Source organism: Lissotriton vulgaris, chromosome 5 (genome assembly GCF_964263255.1).
Source record: "Lissotriton vulgaris chromosome 5, aLisVul1.2, whole genome shotgun sequence".
Lineage (NCBI taxonomy): Eukaryota > Metazoa > Chordata > Amphibia > Caudata > Salamandridae > Lissotriton > Lissotriton vulgaris.
The window spans coordinates 79,765,583-79,787,468 of NC_141693.1; the positions used below are offsets into that span (position 1 = coordinate 79,765,583).

Below are 21,886 nucleotides of genomic sequence, written 5' to 3' on the forward strand. Positions count from 1 at the left end.
ATTTCCTCACATGTATAATGAATTTAGCAGACCTAGACATAGACATGCTGTTTGGGAACGTGGTTCCGCATCCCTTATGGAGTAAAATTCGTCATGCAGACCACGACCAGGAACTAGGCGACTCATGGGCTAATATCACTGCTACTGATGCCTGACAAGTTGGTGGTTCTAAACCCGAGCCTTTAATAGCAGATCTTCCAGGTAGGATTATTGCGTACATGAAAACGTTAATGCCTGAATTGCGTGTAAATTGGGACAAGCTATCTGCGTGCAAGCAAAAGAAAGACGAAAATGTGTCCCACTTTTTCACGAGATTTGAGGAGACTTTCACTGACCAAAGTGGTCAGGATATGGCTACCGAGGGTGGCCAAAGATTGTTCGTAGACAAATTTGTACATAATCTGCTTCCCGAACTATGCAATAAATTGAAAGATTCAGAGAGTGCTTGGGCTGTTTCCACGTCAGCACAGATTTTAGCCACAGCCCAGTACTACGAAAATAGGCGCAAAGACGAGCTAGATAAGACAGAGAAGAAGACTAAGGAACTAAAGACTAAAGTTCTCCTCCAGCAAGCGTATCCGCCTCGCACTCCTAGTCAGGCCAATTATCAGCAACCGCAGCAGTATTCGAGAAACGCGCAAGGAAACGAGTTTTCCCACCAGCGTTCTCCATATGGCCCGAATCAATGTGCATATTGCAAAGAGGAGGGTCATTTCAAAAGTAATTGCCAAGCTCTTGCACGACGTTTAAATGGTATTTCCGGCACAAGAGGTAGAGGTGTTCAACAGGCTCCTAGAGGTAGGGGCCGTGGAAACTTCCCCCAGAACACCAATTCTTTTCCGCCTCAGAATTCTATGAATAGCTTTGACCAACAGAATAATACATCTTCTAGGTCAGCTCAGTACTATGCAGATGACTATTATGCAGAGACTGAGAATGAGGGTAATAGTTGCTAGGACAGCCATGGACAAAGAGAGGGAGTTGTTTCAGTTCCAGTAGATCAGAATGGACCTTATGTCGAGGTGATCACATCCGGAGTATCTGAGCCATTTCTGCTGGATACTGGTGCTACAAAAAGTTCGATTATGCACTCAAAACTTCCTGGCGCACCTTTGTCCGGCGAAATGAATGTTTCAGTAGGCTTTTCTGGCGCCCCTGTTAGAAACCCGATCTCCAATCCCGTGCCCCTTTCTGTTGGCCCATGCGAATTAGAAGCATCCCTCATTCTTTCAACCGGTTGTGGCGAAAATTTGTTAGGGTTAGATTTATTGAAGAGATTGTATGCGACTTTATACTGTTCCCCTTCGGGAGTACAACTCACCCTTGGTAAGAAAGTGATTTCCACGATGTATTTGGCAAAGGAGAGCATTCCGATTGAGTTGTTATCTCTTCCAGATGTACTTTGGGCGAAGAGTTCTAATGATGTAGGTCATTTGAAGATAGCACCGTATGTCATAACATTGAAAAGTAATGTCAGGTTGCCACGTATTCCCCAATACAAAATGTCAAAAGAATGTGAAAAGGCTTTGCTAGAAATAATATACGATCTAATTGAGAAAGACGTCATTGAAGAAACCACAGGCAACATTTGCAACAGTCCTGTTTTGCCTGTCTTAAAGCGTACCGATCCTTCACAGCCCCCTGTGTACCGATTCGTGATAGACCTAAGGGAAGTGAATAAGATCGTTGTACCGCAGTTTCCAGTCGTCCCCGACATTACTGCCTTATTGACAATGGTTCCAGCCTCAGCCGATTGGTTTTCGGTGATTGACCTGAAGAATGCTTTCTTCAGCATCCCGATTGCCGAGGAGAGCAGAGATATCTTCGGCTTCAATTTAGGAGGACGAAGTTTCCGCTTCAGACGCGCTCCTCAGGGCTACTGCGAGAGTCCATCAATATTCAGTCAGGCTCTGAAAACGCAACTCGATACGATTGTTCTACCTGGTGGCGCGACTCTGATACAGTATGTAGACGACTTACTGATCGCTGCAGATACTGAAGAGATTTGCAAACAAGCCACGTTGTCATTGTTGCGTCATTTATGTGACATGAAGCACAAAGTCTCACTTTCCAAACTACAATTTTGCCAACAAGAAGTAACCTACTTAGGTCACATCTTATCGAAGGAGGGAAGGAGACTGACCACAGAAAGAATACAGGCGATTGCAGAACTGAGTGTCCCAAGGACACAAAGAGAAGTGCGTGCCTTCTTGGGCATCACATCATACTGTAGACAATGGATACCGAACTTCTCACTGTTGGCCAAGCCCTTGTTGGCATTAATGCGTAAAGATACACCCAATCCTTTGCCTTGGTCCGAAGACTGTCAGACAAGTTTCCACGAATTGCGTGAAGCATTATGTTCGGCTCCTGTGTTAGGCAATCCCGACTACAGCAAGCCGTTTACATTATACGTCCATGAGAAGGAAGGTTGCGCATTATCAGTCCTGACACAATCCTTTGGGGACAAACAGCGTCCATGCGCGTATTTCTCCGCAACTCTAGACCCCGTAGCTAAGGCATTACCAAGCTGTTTGAGGGCCACTGCCGCAGCGGCTGTCTGTATTCGACAGTCGGCTGGGTTAGTCATGAATAATACTCTGACCGTTATGGTCCCACATGCAGTGGATATTTTACTAAACAGGACGAAAACACAGCAACTAACCAGCGCTCGACTGTCCAGCTATGAATTGACCCTGTTGGCAAGCCACATTCAAATAAAAAGGTGTGATACACTCAACCCCGCTACGTTACTACCCATTCCGCCAGCAGAGACAGATAAAATCGACAAACATGACTGCTGCTTTAGGACAGAGGAAGAGACAAAAGGGAGAGTAGACTTGCAGGATACTCCTTTCCCCGAATGTAATGATAATTTATGGGTTGATGGTTCATGTTTCAAGTTGCCGAATGGTGACACGACTGCAGCATATGCCGTGACAACATTACACACGATTGTAGAGACAGCTCGCATCCCCCATAATTCTGCACAAGCGGCAGAACTAATCGCACTCACAAGAGCGTGCGTGTTGGCGAAAGGAAAACTAGTGAATGTGTACACTGATAGTCAGTACGCCTTCGGCGTCGCCCACAGTTTTGGAAGATTGTGGCGTGAATGTGGGTTCCTGACGTCGCATGGTGCAAGGATACAACATGGCCAGCTAGTACACGACCTTCTCGAGTCACTGACCTTGCCCCTACAGGTTGCGATTGTGAAGTGTAGCGCGCATAGGAAGATCCGAGATGATGCTGGTCGAGGGAATGCATTTGCCGATGAGGTCGCGAAAGAGACTGCAAGGAACACAATGAGTCGGATGTATGTTGTAGGTCCTGCTAGATGGACCCCTGATGTGGGTATGTGTGAGGACACCATCGAAAGCGTGAAATGTATACAATCTGACGCGACTGAGAAAGAGGTGAATGAATGGAGAGAAAGCAAGGGTAGGTTAGACGCGAATGGTTGTTGGGTCGAACTGTCAGAACATCAGCGATGGTTGTTACCCGACGCTTATGTGCTCGCAGTGGTGACAATGGCCCATGGAATGGCACACGTCAGCGCGAAAGGAATATGTAAGCTGTTGGCCCCAGTATGGCAGAATAGTGGTATCCCAAGATGTGCAGAGAATCTGGTCAGAAACTGTATGGTGTGTTTGAAACACAATCCCGGCAGGGGAACCCCAACCCCAGCTGGTCATTTTGCCCCTCCAACATACCCGTTTGAGGTCTTGCAACTAGACTTCATTCACATGGAGAGGTGCAATAACCTGAAATACGTCCTTGTTGTCGTCTGCGCCTTCTCCAGGTGGATAGAAGCATACCCCCTTAAGAACAACACTGCATTGTCAACTGCCAAAGCCCTTGTCAAGGAGTTTTTCCCCAGATTTGGCATGCCTAGGATTGTCTGGAGTGATAACGGAAGTGAATTTGTGGGACGGGTGATGAAGAGAGTATGTGAGTGTCTAGGCATCCGCCAGAAGTTCCACACTGCAAACCACCCCCAATCGGCAGGATTAGTAGAGTGCTATAATGGCACGTTGAAGTTGAAACTGGCCAAGATCCAAGCCAGCACAGGCCTCAAGTGGCCAGATGCCCTGCCTTTAGCACTCCTGTCTACCAGGATGATTGTCCATTCTAGACTGGGACTTAGCCCACACGAGATCGTGTTTGGGCGCCCAGCTAATATATGGGGAGTACCGAGGCCAAGAAAGCTCAATGAGATCGAGTACCCTGTACTGCTTGACTATTTGCATGAATTGACAACTAAACTGCATGCTTTACATCAACCGTCCACAGCTCCTCTCCACCTGCGTCTGATGATCCAGGCCACACTATCGAACCCGGCTCCTGGATCCTGATTCGGAATTTCAGACGTACCAAAAACGAGGAGCCTCGCTGGACCGGACCGTTCCAGGTCTTACTGTCCACCCGTTCTGCAGTACGTGTCCACGGAAAGAGACATTGGGTGCACGGCGCCCATTGCAAAAGGGTCCCGTTGCCCCTTCCATACGACCGATGGGTCCAGCAAGGAGTCGCTGACTCCGAGAACGAATCTGTACCACGTTTTGTCCCCTTCAGCGATGCACGATTAAAAGGAACTAATACCGACAAAGAGAGTGACTGTATTCTGCAAGGATCTGTGCCACCGTCGCTGCAGTTGAACACTACAAAACCTGAAACACTGTTTGAAGATCACACCGTGCCTGAAAAGGAACGATATAATCTAAGGTCAAGACCAAAGAACTGACATACTCGAACTAGTGCGATCTTCCCTTTCTCCATGAACTATTTTTGATTCCACAGCTCTCTCTCCCAGGGAACTAGCTCATTTTTGATTTTCGAACCGCCATCCGGTTCTGCTGCTAAGGCCGCGGTTGAAGTCTGAGGAGTGCAGCCGGGGACGCCTAGGTCAATGGTTCTGGTCAGTCTGAGGGAATCACCCCGGACTGGACGGAGCGCACATCTTGGCAGAAGCAACCACACACCGTGGGCAGCAACCAGAGGATGGAGTTTCCAGGGGCTGAGAGACCTGCTAGACATATGACTTTTGAAAAGAAAATATGTACTATAATGGCAAAGCGACGTTTTCTAGTGTTAAGCATCCTAATGTTGTGTAGTATAATAATGTTTTTGACTAGCTTTGCTCTGTCCGTTTTTCGAATTCCATTCATATACAACACACAACTCGCACCTTCTCCCACTGATCCGACACACTCCTTCCATCCCCTACCTGAACACGAGTCTGCCAGAAGACTCGAATTTGTAAATAATTCATTTGTCTTACTCCTACACCAGCACCAATCTGTCATGAACAACACGAACTGTTGGATATGTGGACTCATGCCACACACAACCGATAAGGGTATCCCTTACTTCGTCCTGCCCTTCAGTTATTACGGTTCTTTGTGGGCCTTCCAGACCATGTTCCTGTTTTCCCTAGAACCATATGTTCGGGGAGAGAACTCAAACAACAAGGCATTGATAGCAGGAATAAAGAACATGAGTAGAGATATTGACACGATCAGAGCAACTCCCAAAGATGAGTTTACCCCATACAGTAGGTGGAACATCACCCAGTATGGGATTTCATTAAGTGGGTGCCAGAAATTAAAGAAATCATCCTCAGTCTGGGTGGTACCCCACCGTGGTCACTTATGTCTGCAAGGCATTGGCAGGGATCCCGTAGCACAATTGGGGAAGAGCATGTGCACTGAAACATACGTGTTTGCCTCCCGAACTTCCCCTCCATTCTTGGCGGCTAAGGGTACATACTTCATCTGCCACGACAAGGCATACACTTGGTTGCCTGCCGACTTCTCGGGCACATGCTTCATCTCGTTTCTGCTGCCACCCACCTACACGGCCGGGGCAGATTACCATCAGACAAGGACAGTTAGGGGTGTCGTGAGTCAAGACGACACTGCAGGTCAAGAATTTGGAGACTTCGCAAAGGGTTTTCTGCCATTTTGGGGCCTATGGTGAACAGCAGGAACATTAGACAACTGACAAGAATAGTTGAATCCGCCATGACCGAAACGGCCGGTGTCCTTAGCAACCTGACAGCTGAGCTTCAGTCGGATCGACTTATGACCCTTCAAAACAGGGTTGCCCTAGATGTCGTACTTGCAGACCGTGGTGGTGTATGTAGAGTGATCCAATCTAGTTGTTGCATTTTCATCCCCGATAATGCTCCGACAGTGTACCAGGCCATCTCCAAATTACACAAAATCTCCGATTCCCTTCACACAGAGAAAGGGGATTGGTCTCTGCTAGGGTGGTTCTGGGAACTGATCTCTGCCTGGGGATGGAAAACTCTGATCTTCATTGGGATGATCTTAGCCGTTCTGTTTATGTTCTGCCTGTTTGCACAGTGCGCTCCTGCAATATGTGGCCTCTGCGCCACTTCATGTGTAAGGAAGCCTGTGCCAAGGGACGAACTGAGCAACAGAATGATGCTACAACAGCATCTCCGTGAATTTGTCAATACCGATTTGGACTCTGACTAGCGTGAGTCATTGCCTTATATAAGGGCAAAAGGAGGGTCTGTGGTACTGCAATTCTGGACCCCTCCGTTTCACTAGCCTCGGGGTCCATCACTCACGTTATAAAATACCGTCGTATCATGACGAATTTTGTATCTACGAACCGGTAATGATTGGGACATCATCCCCATGCATTTGCGTCATGATTAAGCGACGCTAATACCCTCAAATCTTGATTTGCGTCTCGAACCCGCAGACTCCATTTTGTAAACGGCATCCATCTTATGGCTTGCCCTCATATAAGTCAATTGATTAAAGCCGAGCTTGATCCAAAAGGACACGTCCTCTGTAGCTGACTCCCCCATGACCTGGCCGTGCTGACTCCACCGCCTCCAGCCAAGCCTGTTTGGGCAGCTCCTCGCCCAGTGGCCGAGCCCGATATCATCAAAGCACAACATGTCATAAACCCTTCACTTCATACAAACCCTGTTTTCCATACACATACACACCTGTTCATGACTCTTGTTTATGACCCGTTTTATGGTGGGAGGGGGCTCGACCTTATTGGCATTTCATCGATATCTGATGGGAGTTCTGGATCTGGCGAGGTAATCCATCACAAACTGGACATCTAGAATATGTGCTGACCAGCATGACTTCGCTCTTTGTATTATTGTGGAAATATTTGTATTGCCATATCGTAAACTTAAGAATTCTTGCCTGCAGCTGTTATTTACGTATATAAGGAGAAGTCTGGTTCTGTAAAAACGAACAGTCTCCTGAGAACTTACGGCCCGTGTTGTCGTACTTCTAGGACGCATGTTACTTGGTTGCAGCCAATAAACTCGATCTTTGACTTCATCTAGAAGACTGTGTTTCTGTGAGTCCAGAACAGGGAGAACCTAGAGGTCTTCGGGTGTGATCCCTTGGCACCACCGGGTCTCTAAAAACCCGGCACCTCATCTGTCCCTGGTCCAGGGCATCATGGGAACAGGGCAGACCAAACTACCAAGCCAATTCTTTTACTGGAAAGGAAACAAGCTTCCGGGGACCGGTTTCTGGCATTACAGCCGTCTTTGGCCTGGCTTGCTTGAATCCTGATGGTGCAGTGAGCAAGGGACTCATGTCTGAGCATACCCTACCACGCTTGTGGTGGACAAAATGATTCTGAAAAGGGGGTGGTGATGGACAGAGTATCTGAATTAAACAGAACACTCGTACCCAGTCAACAGATCAGGGCTTGATCCATTACCGTTTTTTAGCTCACTGCACCATCCCAGCTCAGAACCTGGCTACATTCAAATTAGTCTGTCCCTGGCCCAGTGCATCATGGGAACAGGGCAGACCAAACTACCAAGCCAATTCTTTAACTGGAAAGGAAACAAGCTTCCGGGGACCGGTTTCTGGCATTACAGCCGTCTTCGGCCCGGCTTGCTTGAATCCTGATGGCTCTGTGTCTTGTCTTCTCATGTCAGATCCCTTCTGACAGTGATGAGTTTTTGGATACCGAGGTAGTCACCTCATTACTCCACATTCATTTAGAATTTTTTAGTCGCTGTTTCGGTTGTCTTATCGAAGTGTGACTCTTTGTCACAGTTGAGGTTTTATCACATGGTCAGCTCAGTGATGGGCCGCGGGTAGCGGTCAATGTAGTTTACAGAATTGTCAGCATGTTTCCTCAGAGTGTCGTCTTTGTCTATCTATTGCCTTCTGATATTGTCGAGTTTTGGGTGCCTGCCGCGGCGATTATGCCAGCTGGCAGCGTGAGTTTTTGGATGCTTGCCGAGGCGATTATGCCATCTGGCAGCGGTGAGTTTTTGTTTGCTTGCCGAGGCGATTATGCCATCAGGGCAGCGATGAGTTTTGTACCTGCCGGCGTTTGCCTTCAAGCAGTGATGAGTTTTTTGGATGCTGCGTTGCTGTTTCAGTTTCGCAAGGTTAGCGCTTCAATGGGACGCAGGTAGCGGTCAAACGGGTTTGTAGAGATAGCCGCAAGTTTCCGGATCAGTGGGTTTTCTTTTTGATCCAGTCCTTTGTCCTTTGTAGAATGTCCTGTTGAGTTTGAGGAGATGGTCGTCCAACATCTCGACGCCTAGGTCTCTGTGGAGGTCTGCTATTCGTGCGAACATGGGAGCACCTGCTGCAATCCGTAAGGCCTTGCTCTGTAGTATTTGTAGGTCCTTCCGAAGCTGTGGACGGCAGCCACTCCAAACTGGTGAAGCGTATGTCATAGTTGGTCGAATTATTGCGGTGATTACTCGCACCTTGCTCTGCATAGGCATCGACTTAGACTTCAGGAGTGGGTATAATGCAGTCAGTTTGGATGCTGCTTTCTGGCAGGTCTTCTCTATGTGGTTTCTCCAGCTGAGTTTAGAGTCCACCGTTTTTTAGCTCACTGCACCATCCCAGCTCAGAACCTGGCTACATGCAAATTAGTCTGTCCCTGGCCCAGTGCATCATGGGAACAGGGCAGACCAAACTACCAAGCCAATTCTTTTACTGGAAAGGAAACCAGCTTCCGGGGACAGGTTTCTGGCATTAGTCGTCTTCGGCCCGGCTTGCTTGAATCCTGATGGTGCAGTGAGCAAGGAACTCATGTCTGAGCATACCCTACCACGCTTGTGGTGGACAAAACGATTCTGAAAGTCTGCCCTGATCCCATGATGCACTGGGCCAGGGACAGACTTATTTGCATATAGCCAGGTTCTGAGCTGGGATGGTGCAGTGAGCTAAAAAACGGTGATGGATCAAGCCCTGATCTTTGGACTGGGTAGGAGTGGTCTGCTTAATTCAGATACTCTGTCCATCACCACCCCCTTTTCTGAATCTTTTTATGAAAATGGCAAAGGTTTACAATGGCCTGGATCGAGTGTGGCAGTGTTGTGGTTGGGTGGTAGTCGGAATACACATTACCCCAAGCAATAAGTAATTTATCAAGTCTGTAGAATAACCCCCAACTGGAGCAGATGTAACCTCTTAGCCCTGTTCTCACTGAGTTAACCATTGTGCTTAAAAGACCCACACATTGGCACTCCATTGCCTCCCTTTATGCACCCTGATCCCCCTGAGCCATCTGCCTTAGAGCCCCCACATCCTGTCATAAAATATGAAAGGCACTTTTGGATATCGTTAGAGCTTTGACTGTTGTGTATAAGCAGTGACTCCCACTTAATATTGAATCTTACTTCAAACACAGGTCTTAAGTGATGTTCATCCTTTGTTCCTGTAGCTGTCATTGCTTTTTTAATATTAAGATGATTTGTGTGTTACAGGTGCAACAAATTGAGGATTCAATGCCCAGAGGTGGTGAAGAGCTATAAAGGTAAAAATCATTGTGTTGATTATTTGTGTTTGTTGGGGTTCATGAAAATGATATGGTATGTGTTACTCGAATGTGAGTGTACCTTTTAATAAAATGAAAGATAAGAGGCGTTTGGCACAACAAGCACAGTTGTTTAATTAAACGCAGCGGCCGAGAGATCAAGCAACAGAGTCGGGGTCTGAAAACTGTTTCAAAGCACATTGGTTTCGTCAGTCTTTTTATACTTTACATTAAGCATCATAAAATGATTTATGCATTTCTTTTGCAACCATAATTTAGGCCTAGTTATGGGGCCCTGAAGCCGAGGGTTTGATAAAAAGCGCAGGTCGGCCTTGTCCTTGTGTGAACATACTGGTGCGCCAGTGGGTACGTGTCCAGATGCTCGGCATGAAGAGCGCATGATCACTGCGTGGTATGTACGTGCTGTGCTCTGATAGGCTGTGTGTTTCAAACTTAGTGTAGGATCTGACTTTATGGTGTTCTTGAGAATGCCCGCCCCTCTGGCCAAACGTGTTTTATTGGGGCCAATCTCCTGAAACTATTGTGGTGTTGCTGCCTACCTGTGGGATCAATCTTGGCTTTCCTATGCATGCATTCTGTCTATAGGTTATGTGCCCTCCCTCCACCTTAGATCTGTCAATCATTTGCTTTAGGGCTAGGAGGTAGGGCCTGCCTAACAACGTATTTCTGACTCTAGTTTGAAGGGTGAGGGGGCTCACATTGGTTACATTAAACCATGGAATGCAAGTTTGTTTTTATAGGTACATATATCATAGTGTACATCGACATCGTAATATCCAATATTAACATAGGGTTTTATGCTTGCCACTATAACAAAACATCAGCATATGATCACAGACAAGACAAACTGTTAATCAGTTAAACTGAGTCACAAGAAAAAAGGTTAAAAATGAAGAAAATGGTGCAGGGTAGAAACACCCTTACCCCTTAGAACTGCTCAGGGTGTCCCACAGGGACTCCAGGGCCCAGGGTGGAGGAGTGTGGCTCAATGCTTAGAGCGGCAGACCTTGATGCAGAACGCTGGCCAGGGACCAGGGTTCAATTCCCGCCTCGGCGGGTTTCGGGCTTAAATTCCTCTGACCGGATATTCTCGCCTCAGTGCCGATTCTAAGCTTGGGTCCCACGCTGCAACTCTGGGCAATAGCTTGCTTAGTCTCCACAAAGGCCCCTGATGCACAAGGGATGCCTGGTTTCACCATGAGATGCCCAGGAGTGGACACCCCACAAGGAAAAGCCAGGAGGGGTTCCCTTGTGGTAGGAGTACAAGCGCTGGGATGCCTCTGGGTCACTGTTCGCGCTATACAAATACGCCACATTTACATTTACATTACATTTACAAATGGCATTTTTTTCCCCAAAAATCGTCTGGATTCTGCTGAGTTTGCGAATCCCGCCAAAAAACTAATTGTGGGCTCCAGCGCTTCGTTTTCTAGAAGCCCTCGGGTGGGCCAGGTCCAGGGGGCAATGCACAATTATCGTGCGGGGACCACCACAGCCCCGGGGACCGTCACCTCCCCGGGGTATGATTAATATTGTGGGGGGGCATGTGGCCCCCTCGCAGCCCCGGCGACCGCCACCTCACCGGGGCGATCCTTTATTATGGGTGGGGGGCCTCACGGGGACCACCACCTCTCCGGGGCTTTAAACACTAAGGGAGGGGGGTCGGTCGGCCCCAATCCTTGGGCCCTCCTTGGCCCTGGGGACTGCCACCCCCCAGGGCCAACTCAAGCAACGTCCTGCAGTGCCCACTCCTAGGACATTGCAGTTTAGAATAGCAGGGCGGGAGCACTGCTCCCGCCCGATCATTGCAAACTTCTGTTCTCGCTTCCTGGAAGCGAAGCAGAATTGCTTTTGGACAAGGGGAGCTGCATGTTTACAGCTCCCCTTGTCCAAAATCAGTGCCGGCTCCCGCAGGAGGCGAGGAGCCGGCAGGGACCGCGGGCCCCCCTCTGTTTTGTCATTAGTTAAAAAAAATAAAGCCGGGCCCCTGAGATGGGGAACCTTGCAGCCAAAAATTGGACTCAGGAGGGATACGGCCCCCCTCCAAAAATTTTAAGAGAACGGCTAGCCAGGCCAGGGGGATAGGGTCCCTGGGGCCAAGAGGCCCAGGGAAGAGGGGCCACGCAGCCCCCCTTCCAAAAAGACATTTTTGTCGGGCCCGGGGATGGGGTCCTTGTGCCGTAATCGGCCTCAGGATGGGGGCCTCACACTCCCTCCTTTAAAAAAAAAAAAAAAAAAAAACGAAATGGCTCAGGTCCTGGGGGATGGGCCAAAAAGGCACAAGAGAAGGGGGGCTCCCAGCACCCCCTATTAAAGTAAAAATACATTTAAAAAATGGTAATGCGCCGGAGGCCCCGCCCCCTCCCTTCATCACTCTGCAAAGGCACCTCCTGGCATGCTCTGCTTTGGGGGGTTAAGCTCCCGTTGCTACTGAGGGTCCCTGGGGACTAACTAGGACACCAGGGACCTTCAGTAAGACTCACACAGTGGGATTGCTGAGAGGTGGTATGAAGCTACGCCCATTTTTACACCACTCTGCAAAAGCGCCTCTTGGCGCACTGCTGGAGGGGTGATGAGGTACCCTTGTGTCCTGAGGACCTCAGGACTAAAGTGGACTATAACCCCCAAGCAGCTCTGCGCCAGGAGGTGTGTTTGCAGAGTGGTGTAAAAATGGGGCGTGGCCTCTCACCAATCCAGAGGTGTGGGGCTTACTAGAGCTAACGAGTGCTAGTTGGCCCTCAGGGACCCTCGGGAGGCATGGGAACTTCATCCCCCAACCAAGAGTACGCCAAGAGTACGCTAGGAGGCGCTTTTGCAGAGTGGTGGAGAAAAGGGGCATGGCCCTTGTCCAACTCACAGCAATCCCACTGTGTGGGGCTTACTGGAGGTAACTGGTAGGTTAGTTGGCCCCTAAGGACCCCCACAAGTGAAGGGGACTTTAATCCTCATCCAAGAGTGCGCCAGGGAGCACGTTTGCAGAGTGGTGTGTAAAGGGGCGTGGCCTGCTATGAGAACTTCCCAATCCTGCTGTGTGGGACTTACTGGAGATAATGGCAGGGGTTCTTGGCCCCCAAGGATGTTCTTGGGGCCAACTACCTCCCCTGGTACCTCCAGTAAGTCCCATACAGTGCGATTGCTAAGACTTCTTTGGAGGCCTCACGCCCCTTTCTCCACCACTCTACAAACACGCCTCTTGACAAACTACTGGTTGGGGGGTGGAAGTCCACTTTACTCCCGAGGGACTTTGGGGGCCAATAAGCCCTCCTGGTACCTCTTGTAAGTCCAATGCAGCGGAATTCCTGAGCACTGATCGGAGGCCCAGCCCCCTTTCTCCACCACTCTGCAAACGCAACTAGTAGTTAAAGAAGCATTTGCAACGTTAAGGGTCTCACATTTGGTACACTTAGAACTATTGGTGTTGCGAATGTAAGTTTTTTACAAATTAATTTTGGAGTGGAGTGGATGTACGCTGTGTGTATTGGAATTATGTGATGTGCTGTGCAGTGAAATTATGTCGCTAGAAAGTATGTGGTATTTAGTGGATGGGTATTATGTAGAGTGGGATCATGTGTTATGGAGAGTAATTATGTGATATGGTAATGTATAGGCATTTTTTGTAATGTATAGGCATTTATATAGCGCACTACTTACCCGTAGGGTCCCAAGGCGCTTCGACCGCTGCGAAACCCTTCCTGGCTTCCCTGAGAGATGGTCCCTTAGTGGGTATCTCCAGGGTGAGACCAGGCATCCCCGGCGGTCTGGTGGGGCCGTTAGTGAGGATGAGGCAAGCTAATGCCCAGAGTTGCCGAGTGTGATCGCTGATCAGAGTGGGCACCGAGGCGAGAGAATTATCGAGTCCGCTGACCCTGGTCCAGAAACCTGCCGCGCCGGGAATCGAACCCTGGTCCCGGGCCGTCATCTGCTCTCGGGTCTGCCGCCTCTAACCAGTGAGCCACTGGTCAGTGTTGTGGAGTGGTAACCCCCAGGTTTAGTCTTCCTCATGTCCATAGAAGCTAAAGTATAAACTCAATTAGACAAAAAAAGAAGGTACCACTGAGGAGCACTTCTGGACTTAGTCAGTGGTATGAGCAGGGCCACTGAAATTATGCGACTGGCTGCACCGACTTTCGCACAATTCTACATTTTCTGCATTTACCACATAATCCATCATCTGCTGCAAAATCTGCAGATTTGAAGAAAAAAAAAACTTGTTTGTAGCTCATACGGCTCAAACGTTACCAAAAATGCAGCGGCAAGTGTTATAGATTGGTGGAAGGTACTTTGCAAACATAAAATAGTCACCTGTTACTTATTGCTAAATGTGGGTGTTAAATTGGTACTAATGGTGTGCAAACCACTCTTGTTTGTTTCTGCGTCTCTCTTGCCTCTTTCTGCATTTTTCTTCTTTCGGCACCTTTCTTCCTTTTTGTGCACTTCTCCTGCCTCTTTCTGCACATCTTTTCCCCTTTCTGCACCTCCCTTATTTCTGCACCTCTCTTGTTTTTCTGTACCTCTTTTGCTTCTTCCTGTACTTATCTTCCCTCTTTCTGTACCCTATTCCCGCTTTCTGCACCTCTTGCCTCTTCCTGCTCCTCTCTTGCATCTGTGCACTTCTCTTGCCTCTCTCTGCACCCTTATTGCCTCTTGTTGCACCTCTCTTGCTTCTTTCTGCACCTCTCTTGCTTCTTTCTGCACTTCTCTTGCTTCTTTCTGCACACTTTTCTTGCTTCTTTCTGCACTTTTCTTGCTTCTTTCTGCACTTCTCTTGCTTCTTTCTGCACTTTTCTTGCTTCTTTCTGCACTTCTTTTGCCTCTTTCTGCACCTCTAGTTCTTATTTCTGCGCTCCTCTTGCCTCTTTCTGCACACCTCTTGACTTTCTGCAATTGTTAGTTCTTTCTGCACTGCTCTTGCCTGCTTATTTCTTGCACCCCTCTTGCCTCTTTCTGCACCTCCGTTGGTTCTTTCTGCACCTCTCTAGCCTCTGTCTGCACCACTGTTCCCTGTTTCTGCACTTTTCTTGCCTCTTTCTGCACCTCTTTTGCTTATTTCGGCACTTCTCTTGCCTCTTTCTGCACCTCTTTTGCTTATTTCGGCACTTCTCTTGCCTCTTTCTTCAATTCTCTTGCCTCTTTCTTCAATTCTCTTGCCTCTTTCTTCAATTCTCTTGCCTCTTTCTTCACTTTTCTTGCCTCTTTCTGCACCCCTCTTGCCTCTTTCTGCACCTCTGTTGGTTCTTTCTGCACTACTCTTGCTTCTGTCTGCTTATTTCTTATACATTTCCGTACACCTCTGTTGCTTATTTCTGCACCTCTGTTGCTTATTTCTGCACCTCTGTTGCTTATTTCTGCACTTCTCTTGCCTCTTTCTGCACTTCTCTTGCCTCTTTCTGCACTTCTCTTGCCTCTTTCTGCACTTCTCTTGCCTCGTTCTGCACTTCTCTTGCACCCTTCTTACCGCTTTCTGCACCCTTCTTACCGCTTTCTGCACCCTTCTTACCGCTTTCTGCACCCTTCTTACCGCTTTCTGCGCCCCTCTTGACTATTTCTGCACCACTGTTGGTTCTTTCTGCACCACTGTTGCTTCTGTCTGCTCATTTCTTACACATTTCTGTACCCCTCTTGCTTCTTTCTGCACCTCTGTTGGTTCTTTCTGCACCTCTGTTGGTTCTTTCTGCACCTCTGTTGGTTCTTTCTGCACCTCTGTTGGTTCTTCCTGCACCCCTGTTCCCCTTTTCTGCACCTCGTTGGCAATTTTCTTGTCTTTCTGTACCTCTTTTGCTTACTTCTGCACTTCTCTTGCTTCCTTCCTCCACTTCTCTTGCTTCTTTCTACACCTCTCTTGCTGCTTTCTGCTCCTCTCTTGCTCATTTCTGCACCCCTCTTGCCTCTTTCTGCACCTTTTTTAATTGGTTCTGTACTTCTTTTTCCTTTTTCTATACCCCTCATGCCTCCTTCTGCACCTATGTTTCTTTGTGCACTGCTCTTGCTGCTTTCTACACCTCTCTTGCCTCCTTCTGCACCCCTCTTGCCTCCTTCTGCACCTCTATTGGTTCTTTCTGTACTGCACTTGCTTCTTTCTGCACCTCTTTTGCCTTTTTCTGCAACTCTTTTGCCTCTTTCAGCGCCTCTGTTGCTTCTTTCTACACTTCTCTTGCCTCTTTCTGAACCCTTCTTCCCTCTTCTTGTACCTCAATTGCCTCTTTCTGCACCCCTGTTCCCCTTTTCTGCACCTCTCTTGTCCGTTTCTGCAACTCTTTCCTCTTTCTGTAGTTCTCTTGCCTCCCAGTGCACCTTTGTTGCTTCTTTCTGTACTACTCTTGCATCTTTCTCCACCCCTCTTGTCTGTTTCTGCACCTCTGTTGGTTCTTTTTGCACTGCTCTTGCTTTTGTCTGGACTTCTCTTGTACATTTCAGAACCCCTCTTGTCTCTTTTGGCACACCTCTTGTCTCTTTTGGCACACCTCTTGTCTCTTTTGGCACCCCTCTTGTCTCTTTGGGCACCCCTCTTGTCTCTTTGGGCGCCCCTCTTGTCTCTTTGGGCGCCCCTCTTGTCTCTTTGGGCACCCCTCTTGTCTCTTTGGGCGCCCCTCTTGTCTCTTTGGGCGCCCCTCTTGTCTCTTTGGGCGCCCCTCTTGTCTCTTTGGGCACACCTCTTGCCTCCTTCTGCACCTCTGTAGGTTCTTTCTGTACCTCTTTTGCCTGTTTCAGCAACTCTCTTGCCTCTTTCTGAACCTCTGTTGCTTCTGCTTTTTTCTGCCCCTCTCTTGCAAATTTTCACACCCCTCTTCCCTCTTACTGCACGTCTCTTGCCTCTTTCTTTACCTCTTTTGCTTCTTTCTGCACTTCTCTTGCCTCTTTCTGCACCTCTGTTGGTTCTTTCTCTACTGGTCTTGCTTCTTTCTGCACCCCTGTTCCCTCTATCTGCACCCCTGTTCCCTCTATCTGCACCCCTGTTCCCTCTATCTGCACCTCTCTTGCTTCTTTCTGCACCCATGTTCCCTCTTTCTGCACCTCTCTTGCTACTTTCTGAACTTCTCTTGCCTCTTTCTGTACTCATATGGGAAGTGCAAGCTGTTGAGTTTAAAGGTCTGCGTGCTCTCGTGACCGAGGTATATGTCTACTTGTACATGTATTTTTACATGTGGTATGCATCTGAAGATGGTAGTTTAAAAAGCAGGTAACTTCTCCTATAGGTGGTCAATCAATCAATCAAATAGGCTTTATTCGATTGAACATATAAATCATGAAAGCACAATGTTATCACACATGATTCTAAAAATCAAATCATACTGATATTACATAGTTCTAAAGAATGTGGAATCCGCAATTAAAAAACAGGTTCGTAACTCACTATTTTCTGAATTTAATCACATTTACAAATACCTTACTAGAAACTGCTAGAAATTTATAATATAAGAATTGCAATGAAATAAATCATGCGTTAAAATCCAGGTTCATATTCCATAGTGGTTTTCTAAATGTAATCACACATTTCAAATACATTGCTAGTGAACTAGTAAACACTTCATAATTTAAAAGTTGCAATGTAATGAAAGCTGGGTGACGTTCTCTAAGGCCCAAAGTCTTTAATATGGGAACAATCCATGTTTTTCTAGGAACTACATAAAATGTACAATGACTGTGCAATGTTGACTGCTGGGGCAAGTCGTTGCATGAGCATTGTCCAAGAGTTTTCGACCAGTCATTCATGACAGGGAAACTAATAAGTCTGTGGAAAATTCCCAGTTGAAAACGAGTCAGCAGCATCCTGTCATAACTCCCGCTTACATACACAAGATATGGTTGTGTGCCATAGCATGACATTAACAGATGGTTTTCCATGACAGAGGACTTAACAATTTCATTTGAGAGTCTAATTGACTACAGATGCGTTAAGCACTCAGCCTTTAGTGTTTTTCTCGGGATTAATGGGATGCTACCCGGGTCAGTGAAATATTCAGGGAAACCAATGTCTGCTATAAGCCTAATTTAATTTAACCAAGCAATACATGGGCCCCTATTGAGCTTTAAGCAGTCATTAATGATATCCCGGTTAAGACTTGTGTATGTTGTAGCCTAGATTTTATGCCATAATAAAATTGGCTCAATTTTGATTAGGTCGGAGATATACGATGGCCCAAGCTCTGCTTGGCAGATATAGGTAGCCGTACTGTTGGGGACTGCCAACAAATAACTGACAAAGGCATTCTCTACCAGCTGCAGGGGCTGGGAGTCAACATATCTCCAGATGTCCGCGCCATACATGGCAGTTGTAAGACACTTGGCCTTGTAAATTTGTATTAGTTCCACGACCGACCTTCTGCCTTGTTTGCTAGCAAAGTTGGTGAGGGCAGCGGTAGCTTTGGAAAATAACACTTTCCTAGCTTGAACTGCGTGTGACCATGTCCCTCTATAATCACAAAGAATGCCAAGGTATGGAAATCTATTGGTACACTCAACCTTAGCATTATTAATACAAATATCATGGCATTTAGTACTATTTGATCCACATTTCATTATGAACTTCACTTGCAACCCCAAATTTTGCATATATGAGGCAAAGCTGGTCACTAATCTTTGGAACCCAATTTGCGTACTCCCCATTAAGCCTGTGCTATCTGCGTACAGTAACGCCGGAATTGGCCGTTTATCAGTAAGTGGAAGATCCACGCATTGACTGATTAAAAATTGGCATAGGCTGTTAATATACAAAGTAAAAAGGTGGTCAAATCTTCTAAGTTCTGCTCTGTCATTTGTTTGCACAGGCAAACTTGTTTTATGTATATATGTGTTATAGAGCCCCTCAAATATACTATTGAATACACATGTGCCCTGTATTGTCAGCAGAAAGAAATGCATACACCGTTTTGTACACAAAATTACAGAGTATGCTGTTTGAAACACAGGTATTCAAGTACTTGTATTTTTATTTTCATTTAACATGTCACTAGGTAAAATCATAGACATGCATGCATACCTTCACAAAATTGGTGAGACTTACAACAGTGATGCTTAGGATTGCTGTTTTGTATTTGGTAGGCCTAACGTTCTGAGCAGTCGATTAATAATGAACCTTCAAGAGAATAAAGAGGGTTAGACATCTGGGGAGAAGCATTTGTGATTAGGCTACTTTGTATGAGTCTATTGTAAGGTGCAGTCAAAGTACGCCTGTTTCTGCACCCCTGTTGCCTCTTTCTGCATTTCTCTTGCTTCTTTCTGCACCTTTCTTCCTCTTTCTGCACATGTCCTACCTATGTAGGCATAGTTAGAAATTCACATTAAAAAAAATCCTTAGAAATTCACTGAAAAAAACAGAGGTTTGAGGGACTTTATAGTTGGGAATTAACATTTAAAAACCCTTAGATATTCACTGAAACACAGATTTCAGGGACGTTATAGTTAGTTGGACATTTCCAACATTGCTGAGTTAGTCGGTCATTAGAGTTAGCTGACCTAACTATAACTCGTGCCCCCGCAATGCACTGCTGATTACGTCGCATATTACATCACTCACGACATGGTCCGTAACAGCACTGATGACATCTCAAATGACATCACTGATGACATCTCAAATGACATCACTGATCTCATCATCCACCTCGTATCGGATGCACCTCCTCACATCCTAATATAACCTTTCATACACTCACTCTAAAATACAGACTACCATTCTTGAAACCTTAGACACACCAACACCGTTAGTACATACCCGCTCACTGATTGATACACTCAGTCCCTCATCAATACAGGCATGGTGGCATACAGACTCTCTCACACCACCACTGACCCATAGAGTTACTCACACATCGAGTCAGTCATGCAAAGAATCAATCACACTCCCATTTACTCACCTATACAGTTATACACACACTACCTCACTTCATACAGTCACTTATACACTACAACGCTCACATATACTGCCTTTCACACATGTAGTTACTCACACATGTACCACTGAGACATCCATTAACTCACCAACACAGCCATACACACACACTTGTCCACCCATACAGCCCCTCGTAGATGCATTCATGAATCCATACACCCTGTGAATCACCCACTCACACATCCATGCAGGGAGTCACACCCCCCACCCACACAGACACTCTGGCACCCATACAGGTACTCAGACAACCAATCATTAACCCATAAAGACCCTTGTGTAGCTACTCACCAACGCATGCATCCACTTACACCCCAACTGACCAACTGATACAGACATTCACACACATTAGTAATTCACCCAGGCATTCACTAAGACCTGTTTAATCACTCACTTGTACAGTCAGTCGGGCACCCACTAAATCATCCATTCAGACACTCCTACACCCAGTCATTCTTCAATACACTTTGGCATATAAATATATATTACATACTGTGATGGGTTGGGGACAGGAGACTCCTAGTCACTGAATAGGTCCACTCCAATTTGACTTAAATGGTGTTTTATTTTTATGTACACATGTCTTTTTACAGATGGAAGGGTAAACTGATAATGTCATCAATGGAGTCAAAAAGAAACAAAAGTACTGCTATCCGAGAAACCAGTATTATAGATGCTCTTCCTGGGTTCAGTCTGTGAATAGGTCGGGGTTTCCCTCTTGTCCTCCTGGCTTAGAGGTACTCTACAGGTTCCCCGTCTTCCCACTCTCCGGATTTATGGGCATCGTGTAGGGTGAAGAGCTAAAGGAAAGAGAAAAAACAAACTCGAGTCAGACTTCTGCAGCTTCAGGCGCGTTTGAAATCAGGGAAAGGGTGTGCAGACACAGTGGTGTGGTATTCGCCGTGCACACAGGGGGGGCTTGTGAGGTGGAGGGGTTCTAACTAGGAGGGTGTGCACCAGTGGAAGATCCCTAGGGCGCTCGGCACTCACACGTCCGCTCTACCTCTCTGCCTGACCACCCGCCACCCGACTGCGTACCTGTGAAAGCCACACTCCGGAAGTGTGGCTGGGCGAGAAGCGATATCGTTGGCCTACAGGCAATTCTTCCAGCTCAGTCTCTTTCCATCTCGGGTGCTCCCCAGCTTCCCGGCGTCCTTGTCCCTCCCTCGTCCTCTCGGTCTGTTCTCCTTCCTCCTGTCTCGTCACTAACATGGGTGTGCCTTCTTCCCCTTCCTTCCGGCTTTTCCCGTTTTTCCTCCGTTCCGATTAGTGGCGCCCATGTCGCGTCATCAAGGGGGGGCGTGGCTTTCTTCTGGCCTCATCTCCTTAAAGGAGTATGTCCTGGTATCCAGGGACTCCTCGTACCAGATTGCCTCAGTATCTGTATTCCACTTCTCGGGCTGAAACGAAACGAGGGCAGAATCTTCAGTAGGTGAAGACCACCACTCTCTATTTTCCTCGGTCTCTGAGTTAGTTTCCAATGGGGCGGGGAGTCTGCCCCGTTACACATACCTAAACTTTTTAGAAACAGTCACTGGATGATGTCATCAGTGATGTCATTTGAGATTTCATCAGTGATGTCACTGACCATGTCATGAGTGATGTATTATGAGACGTCATCAGCAGTGCATTGCAGTGGCGAGAGTTCTAGTTAGCTCAGCTAACTATACCAGCCGAATTTCTCTGGTTTTGTACGAGTGAAATGTCCGACTAACTATAACGTCCCTGAAACCTGTTTTTTTTCAGTAAAAAAAGAAATAGAATATATATATTCCTCCCAGCCCCCCTATCCCGCAGCGGTCTGACACGCCGCTTGTCAAAGATTCAGCATGGAGGACCCAGTGTCAGCTTGGAAGGAATTCTCCTCTGATTTGCAGGGGGGGGGAAAGTCTTATATATACTAGAGTGGTCACTCCAGGGTTTCTTCTAGAAATGATATGTTTTGAAAACAATAACTGTTTTTCCAAACAATGCGATCAGGATTGGCCAAGGATGAAAAAAAGCGGTGACCTTTATGCAGAAAAATTATGCAGTGCCTGAGGACCTGTTTATGTACGTCAGGTACAGGGATTATGATAGAATACTATGAGCCTGGTTTAGAAGAGACAAAGTGCAGGTAAAAGGTCACCTGTTCAGAACCGTTATTGTGGTGTGGATGGGACAATGTATGTAAAAAGGTGC

General features: G+C 47.1%; 1 protein-coding gene across 1 annotated transcript in view; it reads left to right on the forward strand.

Annotated features, from left to right (window-relative positions):
• The window catches only part of LOC147710245 (E3 ubiquitin-protein ligase TRIM39-like), a 192,724-nt gene that overhangs the window by 139,645 nt on the left and 31,193 nt on the right, over positions 1 to 21,886 (forward strand). The window contains exon 5 of the mRNA XM_086920919.1: positions 9,752 to 9,801. Coding sequence (XP_086777045.1) covers positions 9,752 to 9,801 — 50 coding nt within the window. The remainder of the gene's footprint in view (positions 1 to 9,751; positions 9,802 to 21,886) is intronic.